The sequence below is a fragment of the Somniosus microcephalus genome, chromosome 4 (genome assembly GCF_052327205.1).
Source record: "Somniosus microcephalus isolate GS21.2 chromosome 4, FLI_Smic_1.0, whole genome shotgun sequence".
Taxonomy (NCBI): Eukaryota; Metazoa; Chordata; class Chondrichthyes; order Squaliformes; family Somniosidae; genus Somniosus; species Somniosus microcephalus.
The window spans coordinates 80,113,651-80,128,066 of NC_140990.1; the positions used below are offsets into that span (position 1 = coordinate 80,113,651).

Below are 14,416 nucleotides of genomic sequence, written 5' to 3' on the forward strand. Positions count from 1 at the left end.
TGCTGCCTGACCTTTGACTCCACACGGCCTGACCGTGGTCATCTTGTAGACCGTACATACTGCAGACACAGTGCAGCAGTGGTGGAGGGGGTGGATATTGAGTCCTGTGGCAGGGGCACTGATGAAGTGGGTTTCTCTGTCCGTGAGTTTTGAGGCATCACTAGTGGCGTTTTTCACCACTTTCCACCTTTAAAAAAAACAACCTTGCTGCCAGTTTATTAAAGCCATTAACAGCTGCTCGGGTGGGACACACCAATAACTGAGGCCTTGTTTCCCTCACAATGACAGGCCTGAACCCGAGTTAGAAAACATTTAGTAATTAAACCAGACTGGACGGGGCCTGAGGTGTGAGTTAGTAACGGAAAATTGGTGGCCAGCGTACTTCACACCAGGGCTGAGGACCCGGGGACTCGGGTTTCTGTATCATTTATTGATTAATTTAGTTTATTGCCCAATCTCAATCAGACTGGCGGGTCATCTTGCTGTCCAGCGGAGGCGAGGTTCCCCAGTGGAGGGCTCTCTACGCGGGGGTCCTTCCCTGCACCATTGGGGATCTGGGGTGGAGACTGTTATGAGGAGCTGTCGTGTGCAACAGTTTTTAAACTCCTTTCCGGACTCCAAGGTCAGATGTGGTTTTTGCAGCCTGCAGCAGTCCATGGGCCGTGTGTATATTCAGTGTGAGAGGTTGCAGCCCCTGTATAGTTACCTGAAGGGGCTGCTCCTCAACTCTTGGTTACACTTTAGCCCCACGCTCCTGATCTTTGCCCGCCCGGTGCGGAGGGGGGTGGGTAAGTCGGAGGATCTTCTCCTGGAACTGCTCTTGGGCCTGGCGAAAACAGCAATTTGTAGGTCCAGGATGGGCGGGGCCCATGGGGGGGTCACTCTGGCTGCCTGCCTCTCTCCCGTGGTCTTGTCCCTGCCCGGATGGCCCTGGAGAGGGAGCAGGCGGTGTCCACCGGTTCACTTGATACCTTCCCCGACCGGTGGGCATGGAAGGTTAAAGAGACGATAATCGATCCTCACGATCACATTGTGATTTAATTATTAATTGTGTGTGTGTCACAAATACATTTCTTCTATTTTGATACAAAAGCTCTACTAGACATGTTAAACTACTAGTTATTTAATCAGGGCTGCAGCTGCTGAAAGGTTGACTGTACTGAGGTTTGTGGCCAGAGCTGGCAGACGTGTTGTTCTGAAGTCTGGTCTCACACCTGAAGAGTCTGTTTATGTCGTGTTGTAATGACCTTTTTCTGTTGCCTGGTGTCAGAAATAGAAATCAAAGGGAGATGATGCCCCACTCTGTTAATCAACTCTTTGACACATTCCTATGCATTTCCTTTCTTAATTTACAAAGATCACAACTCCATTAGTGAACAATGGATTGCCAGTCTGCCACTTTTTAGTGAGGCTTGAATGGCTTCGCTGTGAAGCGACACCTGCCCATCTGTCTGTGTGTCACTGTGTTTGGATTGTGTTAGACAACAGTCCTAATATCTCGTCTACATCATTACAATTTTTGAAATGTTAGATTGTACTTGGATGAAGTTGAGTTTGAATCTGACAATTCTGAAATTGGGAGCTGTTAATGATTTCTGTTTTTCACATAACTATATAGTGATGTGATCAGTCAAAGCAAATTAAAAGATGCTGCTATTTACTGAACACAACTGAATAATTCTGCAAGGATGTTATCGCAGTCTTCCTCAGTATTAACTACACCCCCCAATTTAGTGTCATCTGCAAATTTTGAAATTGTACTTCTGATTCCCGAGTCCCAATCATTCTTGTAAATGGTGAACAACAGTGGTCCCAGCACCGATCCCCGCGGAACACCACTTCCCACCTTCCGCCCGTCTGAGTAAATAGAGTCATAGAGTCATAGAGTTATACAGCACGGATAGAGGCCCTTCGGCCCATCGTGTCCGCGCCGGCCATCAAGCCCTGTCTAATCTAATCCCATATTCCAGCATTTGGTCCGTAGCCTTGTATGCTATGGCATTTCAAGTGCTCATCCAAATGCTTCTTGAATGTTGTGAGGGTTCCAGCCTCCACAACCCTTTCAGGCAGTGAGTTCCAGACTCCAACCACCCTCTGGGTGAAAAAGTTCTTTCTCAAATCCCCTCTAAACCTCCCGCCCTTTACCTTGAATCTATGCCCCCTAGTTATTGACCCTTCTACGAAGGGAAAAAGCTCCTTAGTATCCATCCTATCTATGCCCCTCATAATTTTGTACACCTCAATCATGTCCCCCCTCAGCCTCCTCTGCTCCAAGGAAAACAAACCCAATCTGCCCAGTCTCTCTTCATAGCTGAAGTGCTCCAGCCCTGGTAACATCCTGGTGAATCTCCTCTGCACCCTCTCCAAAGCTATCACATCCTTCCTGTAGTGTGGCGACCAGAACTGCACACAGTATTCCAGCTGTGGCCTAACCAGTGTTTTATACAGCTCCATCATAACCTCCTTGCTCTTATATTCTATGCCTCGGCTAATGAAGGCAAGTATCCTATATGCCTTTTTTACCACCTTATCCACCTGTTCCGCCGCCTTCAGGGATCTGTGTACTTGCACACCCAGATCCCTCTGACCCTCCGTCTTGCCTAGGGTCTTACCATTCATTGTGTATTCCCTTGCCTTGTTAGTCCCCCCAAAGTGCATCACCTCGCACTTTTCCGGGTTAAATCCCCTTTGCCACTGTTCCGCCCATCTGACCAATCCATCTATATCGTCCTGCAGACTGAGACTACCCTCCTCGCTATTTACCACCCTACCAATTTTTGTATCATCCGCGAACTTACTGATCATACCTTTTACATTCATATCCAAGTCATTAATGTAGACCACAAACAGCAAGGGACCCAGCACCGATCCCTGTGGTACCCCACTGGCCACAGGCTTCCAGTCACAAAAACAACCTTCGACCATCACCCTCTGCCTTCTGCCACTAAGCCAGTTTTGTATCCAATGTGCCAAGGCACCCTGGATTCCATGGGCTCTTACCTTCTTGACCAGTCTCCTGTGCGGGACTTTATCGAAGGCCTTACTGAAATCCATGTATACCACATCCACTGCATTACCCTCATCCACACACCTAGTCACCCCCTCAAAAAATTCAGTCAAATTAGTCAGACATGATCTTCCCTTGAGAAAGCCATGTTGACTATCCCTGATTAATCCTTGCCTCTCCAAGTGGAGACTAATTTTGTCCCTCAGAATTTTTTCCAATAATTTTCCCACCACTGATGTTAGGCTCACTGGCCTGTAGTTCCCCAGTTTTTCCCTACTCCCCTTCTTGAATAATGGTACTACATTAGCGGTTCTCCAGTCCTCTGGCACATCCCCTGTGGCCAGAGAGGTTCTGAATATATGTGTTAGAGCCCCCGCAATCACTTCCTTTGCCTCACACAGCAGCCTGGGATACATTTCGTCCGGGCCTGGGGATTTATCCATTTTTAGGCCTGCTAAAACCGCCAATACCTCCTCCCTCTCGATGTTAATATGTTCCAGCATATCACAGTCCCCCCGCCCTATTTCTATGTCTACATCGTCCCTCTCCATAGTGAAAACAGATGCAAAAAATTCATTTAGAACCCCTCCTACATCTTCCGGCTCCACACACAGATTGCCACTTTTGTCCCTAATGGGCCCTATTTTTTCCCTAGTTATCCTCTTACCCTTAATATACTTATAAAACATCTCAGGATTTTCCTTTATTTTGCTCGCCAGTGTTATTTCATGGCCCCTCCTTGATCTCCTAATTTCTTTTTTAAGTATCCCTCTGCACTTTTTGCACTCCTCTAGGGCTTCCTCCGTCTTTAGCCTTTTGTATCTGCCAAAAGCCCTCTTTTTTTAATCCATTCTCGTATATCCCCTGACATCCAAGGTTCCCTGTGGTTTTTGGAACCACCCTTGACCTTTACGGGAACATGTTGCCATTGTATGATCTCAATCTCCCTTCTGAAAGCCTCCCATTGCCCCGATGCGGATTTTCCTACAAGTAGCTGATCCCAGTCCATTTTGGCCAGATCCTGCCTTATCCTATTAATACCTTTAACTCATCCTGTTACTATAACTGGACTTGTCTCCATTCCCGTGCCGAGGGGATTGCTGTACCAGACGGGAGGGGAAACATTTGGGGACTCTCGATTCTCCACCAATTCCCATTCCCCTTCTTTCTGGTGGATAATGGAGGTGCCACTGTGTGTAATGTGCAAGTCAGTAAGAATTGTCAGCGAGGATTAATCAGCACTTTCTAATTGGAGATGTTACTCAGTGGAACTTTTCAGACACTGACTTGTAGATTTTTTACCAAAGATCAATTTAGGATTGAAGTAAAAGTTCATAATTTTATTGTAAAATAATTCAGGGACTCTCATCAGAAATTAAGGGGAAAGATCAGACAGTGGTTCTTAAATAAACACTGCAGCCCCGACAAGTCAATCAGCTATATATCCAGAATATTAAACTCCAGCCCAGTTATAGGGGTTATTAATATCAGCAGAAACAATCCCCAACTGTCAGAATGAACATGGTTCAGTCCTGGATGTGATTAAGAGCAGAATCCAACCCCTGCAGTCACATGTGAACTCGCTGGTGTGTCAGCAAGTTGCATGAACGATTAAATCCCTTCTCACACACGGAGCAGGTGAACGGCCTCTCCCCAGTGTGAATTCGCTGGTGTGTTAGCAGGATGGATGATTGATTAAATCCCTTCCCACACACGGAGCAGGTGAACGGCCTCTCCTTAGTGTGAATTCGCTGGTGTGTCAGCAGGTTAGATGATCGATTAAATCCCTTCTCACACACAGAGCAGGTGAACTGCCTTTCCCCAGTGTGAACTCCCTGGTGTGTCAGCAGTTTGGATGACTGATTAAATCCCTTCCCACACACTGAGCAGGTGAATAGCCTCTCCACAGTGTGAAGTTGCCGGTGTGTTAACAGGTGGGATGACCGAATGAATCCTTTCCCACACACGGAGCAGGTGAACGGCCTCTCCCCAGTATGAACTCGCTGATGCAGAATGAGGCTGGATGACTGCTTGAACCTCTTCCCACAGTGAGTGCAGCTGAATGGTCTCTCGTCAGTGTGAACTCGCTGATATGTCTGGAGAATGCACAAGCGAGTGAATCCCTTACACATGGAGCAGGTGAACGGCCTCTCCCCAGTGTGACTGCATTGATGAGTTTCCAGCTGAGACGGGTAATGGAATCCCTTCCCACAGTCCCCACATTTCCACGGATTCTCCATGGTGCGGGTGTCCTTGTGTCTCTTCAGGTTGGACATTCGGTTGAAGCCTCGTCCACACACACAATATGTGTACGGTTTTTCCCCGCTGTGAATGGTGCAATGTTTTTTCAGGCTGTGTAACTGGTTAAAGCTCTTTCTACAGTCAGTGCACTGGAACACTCTCACTTGGGTGTGTGTCTTAGTGCTTTTCCAGTCACACTGATATTTGAAATCTTTTCCCACAGACAAACATTTTTCCTTCCACATTCAAAGGCCGATGATATTCGGATCCTGATGAATGGAGTGACTCTGTCAGATCTTGATGTGATGTTTGGTTTGAGTTTGCGGTGTGTAAATGCTGCCCTTCTCACAGCCTGTAAAAGGAGTTTACAAAAGCCATCACTGTGAGTCCAGGATAGAAAGTGACACGATTCTCTCCTCCTGGTTCCTGGCCAAGGGGGCCGCGCATGCGCCCTGCTGCCCTTGAGCCTCTCAAGATGGCGGCCGTTACCCCGGGCCTGTCACTGGGAGAAAGCCCAGCAGCTGCCGCCCCCTCGGGGCAAACGCCCGGCCCGGAGGCTCTTGTTCAGGGCCTGAGGACCACCCCGGGTGTTTGTGAAGTGGGTAATGTTGAGTGTTTTAATAATGGGGCCTGGGGCTGCACTCGGGGTGTGAGCAGCCCGCGTCCTCCCGGGGTTCATGAACCCGCTCCCTGAGCTCTGGGTGTGAGCAGCCCGCGTCCCCCCGGGGTTCATGAACCCGCTCCCTGAGCTCGGGGTGTGAGCAGCCCGCGTCCCCCCGGGGTTCATGAACCCGCTCCCTGAGCTCGGGGTGTGAGCGGCCCGTGTCCCCCCGGGGTTCATGAACCCGCTCCCTGAGCTCGGGGTGTGAGCGGCCTGCGTCCCCCCGGGGTTCATGAACCTGCTCCCTGAGCTCGGGGTGTGAGCGGCCCGCGTCCCCCCGGGGTTCATGAACCCGTTCCCTGAGCTCGGGGTGTGAGCGGCCCGCGTCCCCCCGGGGTTCATGAACCCGTTCCCTGAGCTCGGGGTGTGAGCGTCCCGCGTCCCCCCGGGGTTCATGAACCCGCTCCCTGAGCTCGGGGTGTGAGCGGCCCGCGTCCCCCCGGGGTTCATGAACCTGCTCCCTGAGCTCGGGGTGTGAGCGGCCCGCGTCCCCCCGGGGTTCATGAACCCGCTCCCTGAGCTCGGGGTGTGAGCGGCCTGCGTCCCCCCGGGGTTCATGAACCTGCTCCCTGAGCTCGGGGTGTGAGCGGCCCGCATCTGTTGTATCCGTATGTTAATGGAGACACGGAATGCAGGAGTTGGTTTCACAGGTGTTTACTGAACAAAGTCTGGAGGTGAACTAACAGATGCAAGACACTATGCAGGCTTATATAGCCCGAGTGGCCATTACCGGCATTACAGTACACAGGGGACTCTGAACGGCACATACACCACAATTCCTCCCCTTTTAGACAACCAGTACATAACATTTTAAGTAATCATTAATTAACATGTTACAAGAACAATAATCTACACATTTGCTGCAGTTAATCAATTTTCAGTCAGTCTCTCTGGAGGCTTCCTGACTCGGTCTGGATAACGCCTCCGTGGTGTAGTAGTTTCTTTTGGCAAGGTTGATTCGGCTTGAATGCCAGTGTCGGGTTCATCTGGTTCCAGTATCACCGGATCAGAGGTAGATACTATGGGTATCTCTGCTTCATCATTAGGCGTCTAGAGTTGTGGTGTAGGTTGTCCCTTTTCGGATGACTCTATGATCTGGTCAGCATGGCGCCTTATTATGCTTTCTCCAATGTCCACGGTATACATCAGCGGTCCTAGTCGTGTGCAAATAGTTCCAGGCTGCCATTTCTCGGTACGGTAGTCCCGGGCCAAAACTTGTTGACCTATCTGGAAGGTTCTAATTGGCCTTTCATTCATGCCTTGAAATTGCCGGTTCTCCACGTCCCTTCTGATGTTTGGCTTGATCAAATCCAGCCGGCATCTTAGGCTTCTATTGAAGAACATCATGGCGGGAGTTTGGTTTGTAACCACATGTGTTGCATTCCTGTATGCAAACAAGAAGTTATCTACCTTATGCTGTAGATTTATGTCTTCATTACCCATGGCCTTTATGGCCTTCTTGAAGGTCTGGACAAACCTTTCAGCCAATCCATTGGTGGCGGGATGGTATGGGGCGGACGTGTAGTGCTTAACCCCATTGTTTTTTAAGAATTTCCTGAATTCTTCGGACACAAATTACGGTCCATTATCAGATCAGATCTGTTCAGGCAGCCCATTCCTGGCAAATATGGTCCTTAATACTGTGATGGTTTTTTCCGTGGTGGTGGAGGACATCTTTATTACCCCCGGCCACTTGGAGTGTGCATCAACCGCGATTAAGAACATTGAGTACATAAATGGACCAGCAAAGTCGATGTGTACCCTTTGCCATGGAGATGAGGGCCACTCCCATGGATGTAGAGGGGCTTGTGGTGGGGCGTTTTGGACCTTCTGGCATCCTAGGCAGCTCTTGGTCATTTCTTCGATGTCTCCATCAATACCTGGCCACCACACAAACGCTCTGGCTAGGTTCTTCATTTTCACTCCACCCAGATGCCCCTCATGAAGCTCCTTTAGCACTTTATCCTGGAGTTTGGGTGGAATCACCACTCTGGATCCACACATCAAGGTTCCTCGGCACACTGACAGCTGTTCTCTTCTTTGCGAGAATGCTGGCAACAGTGGTTCGCCATGTGCTGGCCATCCCTTCACCGTTAAATCGTAGACTCGTGAGAGAGTCGGGTCATTTCTCGTTTCCTTTTCAATGGCACAATTTGTTACTGGTAGACATTCCACTATGGTTGAGTGGAACATCTCCACTGGGTCCACTGTAGGTGCCTCTTCTACCGTTGGCAACGGTAGGCACGATAAACTGTCAGCATTCCCATGCTGTTTTGATCCTTTGTACTCTATGTCATATTGGTGTGCCCCTAGGAAAAGGGACCCCCTCTGTAGCCTTTGCTGTTGAATTTCTTCACTCCCCATACCAGGCTGAGTGCTTCCCTGTCGATCTGGGCATAGTTACGCTCAGCTGAGTTCAATGAGCGTGACGCAAAAGCTATCGGCCGCTCCGAGCCATCAGGGAATCTATGCAATAATACCGCTCCTACGCCATAAGGGGATGCATCGCACGCCAGTCTGATTGGCAGTGATGGGTTGTAATGAGCCATAACTTCCTTGGACGTGATCAAGCCTTTGCATTTATGGAAGGCACGTTTACAGTCTTCGCTCCATTTCCAAATTACTCCCGTTTGTAGCAGTTCGTTAAGAGGGTGCAGAAGAGTTGACAAGTTCGGTAAAAATTTATGATAGTAATTTATCAATCCCAGGAATGACCTTAATTGTGAGACATTTTCAGGTGCTGGGGCTTTTACGACCGCTTCAATTTTTTCAGGTGACTTATGCAACCCTTCCTTGTTAATTATGTGGCCACAATATGATATTTGTTTCTGGAAAAATTCGCACTTGGGGCGATTTGCTCGTAGGCCCCGTTCTCTCAGCCTAGTGAGCACCTGCTCCAAATTGGCACGGTGCTCGTTGTTGCTTTCTCCTGTTACAAGGATGTCGTCTAAGTAGCATTGAGTCCCCGGAATCCCTTGGAGGACTTGCTCCATAGCTCTTTGCCAGATAGCTGGAGCTGATGCTACTCCGAAAACCAGTCGATTGTACTGGTACAGGCCTTTGTGTGTATTTATCGTGAAATACTTTTTAGAGGCCTCTTCAACCTCCATCTGTAGATATGCCTGTGCCAAGTCAATTTTGGTGAAACATTTCCCTCCGGATAGTGAGGCAAAAATATCTTCTATCCTCGGAAGAGGATACTGTACCGTGTGAAGGACCAGGTTTACAGTTACCTTGAAGTCCCCACAGATGCGAATTTTTCTCTGTTCTTCAGATTTATCATTATTCAACATTTTCTTCATGACCGGGACGATGGGTGTTGCCCACTCGCTCCAATCTATCTTGGATAACACGCCTGCCTTTTCCAAATTCTCCAGCTCTGCCTCGACTGCTGGACGAATTGCGTATGGCACCGGCCTTGCCTTAAAAAACTTGGGAATTGCCGCATCTTCCACTTTTATTGAGGCGGTGACGCCTTTCAAGGTTCCTAGTTCCTGTTGAAACACTTCCTTGGCATTGGCCAAGATGTCTTTTAATCGTTCAGGTATGACGTCATCATCATTTGTTTTCTTACTGGTCACCGTCAGTGCCTGCATGGAGTGCCAGTCTAAACGTATCTTCCTGATCCATTCACGTCCCAACAGCGGTGGACCACCATCTTGCAGAACGTATAAATGCAACTTGTGTATTTCCTTGCCGTTGTATACAACAGGCACCCTTATTTTCCCTTTGGGGTATACTTTCTGCCCCGTATATGTTTTCAAGATAATGGATGTGTCTTTCAAAGGTATATGCGGAAATAGCCGCTCGTAATCCCGTCGACTTATGACGATCAGAGCTGATCCTGTATCTAGCTCCATTTTAACTGGGGACTCCGCTATCGTGAGGGTAACCCAAATGGTCTGGTAATCTTCTTTGGCAATTACATTATTTAATTTGAGACAGCTTAGTCTCTTGTTTCCGGAGTCGCTATCGCTCTTCTGGTCTTCGGAGCTACTGTCCGTCATCATTTGTACCTTTCTGTACTTTTCCTTCGTGATTTTTTTCCTGTCCGTGGATTTTTTGTTTCCAGATCGGCATACACGTGCAATGTGTCCAATCTTTCCGCATTGCCTGCATGCTTTGTCCCTGAACCAGCAGTCCCTCTGGTCATGGGTGGATCTGCCGCAGCGATAACATCTCTCGAAACCCTGTGTCATTTCATGGGTGCCGAAGTCCTGTGGGTTTTGCTGTATCTCTGCAGCTCCTCTTGCGGCTGCTTCGTATGATACAGCCACACTGAAAGCCTTGTCCAGTGTCAAATCTTTCTCAGAAAGTAGCCTTTTCTGTGTTCCTTCACTTAGGAGACCGCAGACGAATTGGTCTCGAAGAGAATCTGCCAGTCCTGCCCTGAATTGGCAGTGCTTTGACAGCTTCCTTAATTCGGTGAGGTAATCAGCGTTACTTTCATTCTTGTGCTGATTCCTCCTGAAGAATTTGAATCGTTACGCTATCAGCAGCGGTGTTGGGTTTAAGTGCTCCTGTAGGGTATCAACAATCTCCTTAAAATTCTTGTCCTTCGGTTTGGCTGGAGTGATTAAGTTTCGTAATAGCCCGTATGTCCTTGCGCCCACTAGATTTAGAAGTACTGATGCCTTTTTATCATCCTCTATTTCATTTGCTGTGCAATATACCTCCACTCATTCCACATATGTGGTCCAATCCTCTATATCGCTATCGAAAGCATTAATATTGCCAACCTTAGGCATCCTGAAAAAAAATGGCGCCTCCCGCGCTTTCCTTTCTTCCCCGCAGAAAAAAAATGGCGCCTTCCCGCCGCTGCCGCTGCTGACAATGCTGTTCTCCGCGGTTTTTATTTACATAAGTATTTTTAATAGGTGGAGACTCGTTCCCGCCGGACTCTCTGGGACTTTTCCCTCCCTCTGCTTGGTCCGAACGCCGACCTGCTTTGCAGCGCCGGCCGTCTCCCGAGTGCTCCACCCTCTGTCTCTGTTTGCCTCCGCCTTCGCTGCTCGGCCCCGCTGCAGAGCCAGCCGATGGAGCCCCAGCCCGCTGCCCAGGAAAGATTATTGCAGTACCTGCCACCAGCTCGGCTAGCTGGTGAAACCACAGTTTTTTTTTCTTTCTTGTTTTTCTTCGACTTTCATCTGAGGAATCGATCTCCTTGAGGTGCTGCCGAATTGCAGGTAAGTCCGTTTCCAATTCGTCGCCACTGTTGTATCCGTGTGTTAATGGAGACACGGAATGCAGGAGTTGGTTTCACAGGTGTTTACTGAACAAAGTCTGGAGGTGAACTAACAGACACTATACAGGCTTATATAGCCCGAGTGGCCATTACCGGCATTACAGTACACAGGGGGATCTTAAAGGCACATACACCACAGCGTCCCCCCGGGGTTCATGAACCCGCTCCCTGAGCTCGGGGTGTGAGCAGCTCGCGTCCCCCCGGGGTTCATGAACCTGCTCCCTGAGCTCGGGGAGTGAGCGTCCCGCGTCCCCCCGGGGTTCATGAACCCGCTCCCTGAGCTCGGGCTGTGAGCAGCCCGCGTCCCCCCGGGGTTCATGAACCCGCTCCCTGAGCTCGGGGTGTGAGCAGCCCGCGTCCCCCCGGGGTTCATGAACCCGCTCCCTGAGCTCGGGGTGTGAGCGGCCCGCGTCCCCCCGGGGTTCATGAACCCGCTCCCTGAGCTCTCACCTGATGTGTCAGCGGCTGCTGCTAAGGTCCACGCATGCTCAGTTCACCTTCTGTTGTTCAGGTTTAAAGGTCAAGCCCCGCCCCTCACACACTCCGATTGGTTGGAGGACCCGCCGCCCGCTCGGACCTGCAGTCCCACCCCCCTCTTCCTATTGGTCCGGAGCTCCCGTCAATCACAGGGCAGTGTGAGCTGAGCCTGCGCGGACCTTGGCAGCAGCCGCTGACACATCAGGTGAGAGAGCTCAGGGAGCGGCTTAAATTATAAATCTTTACGTCAACATATGAGTGAACATTTCCAAGTCAGTCTGACTGGTTTTGCTGTCCAGGAAGAAAGACAAATGTTAAGTCATAGCTTTTCCTGCTTTTTGTTTATAATTCAGTGACACAAATTGTGTGTATATTTGTAAATTGTAAAATAACAACAATAAATCACATTTCTGTGACATTTAAAAAAAAATGAACCCCAGGGGGACGCGGGCTGCTCACACCCCGAGTGAGGCCCCAGGCCCCATTATTAAAACACTCTCAACATTATCCGCCTCCCCACAACTACCCGCCAGTTTAAGACACAAACTCCGGAACAACCAGGAAGTGCTGGGAAATCCCCAGCGAGCCATGGAGCCGGACTCTCAGGAGGCTCCACGCCGCTGGCTACTCGTGTGTCATAGAAATATAGAAGATAGGAGCAAGAGTAGGCCATTCGGCCCCTCGAGCCTGCTCCGCCATTCAATGAGATCATGGCTTATCATCCAAATTCAGCACCCTGTCCCTGCCTTCTCCCCATATCCCTTGATCCTTTTAGCCTTAAGAAATATATCCAACTCTTTCTTGAATATATTTAATGAATTGGCCTCCACTGCCTTCTGTGATAGAGAATTCCACAGGTTCACCACTCTCTGGGTGAAGAAATTCCTCCTCATCTCTGTCCTAAATGGCTTACCCCTTATCCTTAGACTGTGACCCCTGGTTCTGGGCTACCCCGCCATCGGGAACATCCTTCCTGCATCTAGTCTGTCTAGTCCTGTTATAAGTTTCAATGAGATCCCCTCTCATTCTTCTAAACTCCAGTGAATATAAGGCCAATCGTCCCAATCCCTCCTCATACATCATTCCTGCCATCCCAGGTATCAGTCTGGTGAATCTTTGCTGCACTCCCTCCATGGCAAGAACATCCTTCCTCAGATGTAGAGTATGGTGTTTGTGTGGCCATAAGATGGGAATAGAGAACGGAATAAAAGGGAAAAAGGGAAGTAAAAGGCAAAACAAAGTAATATCGGCAAGGAATAACGAATGTCTTGATGACTGGGTCCTGTGAGTGATAACAGCAAGAAGAAGGAAATTTGAGTAGTCGTTTTCTTCTTTTACGGGATTTGAGAAAGTGGTCGGCTTCTTTTCTGTGGAAAAGTTGAAAACTGTGGACAAGGATCATGACATTATATGGTTAGATAACATCAAGTGAAAACGAGGAGTTATTAGAGTGCCAATAGGACTGGCGTAGAACTGGTATTTACTTGTTTTGTTGAAGAAGTTTCGGGTTTCTGGTTAAAAGTAGTTTACTTGAAGTTTTAATTGATTTCTGATATGGTTGTGGGACTTTGTATATTGTGGTGTTATTTAGTGTTAAAGCCTTCCTTAATGTATGAACAATCGAACGAACGAATGAACGCTCAAGTGAATGCACGCATGCGGACACAAATGATACACACGCATACACAATGGAACTTACGTTCGACCGAATGAAGGGCCCTCGCTCCCCAGGATGAAAGTGGGCATCCTCTTGGGTGAGCGTGAGGCCTGTCTGGACGGATGAGCGAACGCACGCATGCACGCAGGTAGACAAATGACACGCACGCACGCAAACATGCACAATGGAAGTTATGCTTGAGCGAACGAACGAATGAACGGAGGAATGAAAGACTGAATGATTGAGCGATGCCAGTAGGACTGGCGTATACGGGTTCTTTCTTTTCTTGGTTTATTAAATAGTGGCAGTTTGTAATGTAAACTTTATTGATTTACCTGACAAATGTATTATTGTATTTATATTGTTGACCATGAAGCTGTTTTGAGGCTTTATCCTTTTAATTGTAGTCAGTGAATGTAATGGATTTACTGTGTAATTGATGAGTTGTATAAGTACTGTTGTACTTGAATGTTAAAAAAAATAAACCCAGGGGGGACGCGGGCTTCACACACCCCGAGTGCGGCCCTAGGCCCGATTATAAGAGCAGTGAACATTATCCGCCTCCACCTGCGGGTTCCCGTTTCGCTCCGGCCCGAATCTCAACTAAGCGCCAAACTCCGGGACAGACAGGAAGTGAGTCAGGGAGCGTCTGTAAATGGAGGAGAAATGGAGACTGGTCAGGGAGCGTCTGTAAATGGAGGAGAAATCGTGATTGGTCAGGGAGTGTCTGTAAATGGAGGAGAAATGGAGACTGGTCAGGGAGCGTCTGTAAATGGAGGAGAAATGGTGACTGGTCAGGGAGCGTCTGTAAATGGAGGAGAAATGGTGACTGGTCAGGGAGCATCTGTAACTGGAGGAGAAATGGTGACTGGTCAGGGAGCGTCTGTAAATGGAGGAGAAATGGAGACTGGTCAAGGAGCAACTGTAAATGGAGGAGAAATGGAGACTGGTCAGGGAGAAATCATTCAGCATTTTTTGGGGGTTGGTTTGTGTGAACAAATATATCAGTGATTTTAATGAGACTCTTTCTGTGTCCCAGCTCCTGTAAATACAGGCTGGAAAGGGGCCGGACTCTCAGGAGGCTCCACACCGCTGGCTACTCGTGTGTCAGTGATCTCCCATCAGATT

At 48.8% G+C, this 14,416-nt stretch overlaps 1 protein-coding gene and 1 pseudogene across 1 annotated transcript in view; one reads left to right on the forward strand and one right to left on the reverse strand.

Moving 5' to 3' along the window:
- LOC147119333 (uncharacterized) overlaps positions 1 to 6,645 on the reverse strand; it is a 42,779-nt gene extending 36,134 nt beyond the window's left edge. Inside the window, exons 1-2 of the mRNA XM_085984076.1 lie at positions 6,640 to 6,645; positions 4,588 to 5,190 (exon numbers count right to left, since the gene is read on the reverse strand). Of these exons, the coding sequence (XP_085840202.1) occupies positions 4,588 to 5,190; positions 6,640 to 6,645 (609 nt within the window). The remainder of the gene's footprint in view (positions 1 to 4,587; positions 5,191 to 6,639) is intronic.
- A 5,574-nt stretch (positions 6,646 to 12,219) lies between these two features.
- Positions 12,220 to 14,416, forward strand: part of LOC147119335 (uncharacterized) — a 29,921-nt pseudogene continuing 27,724 nt past the window's right edge.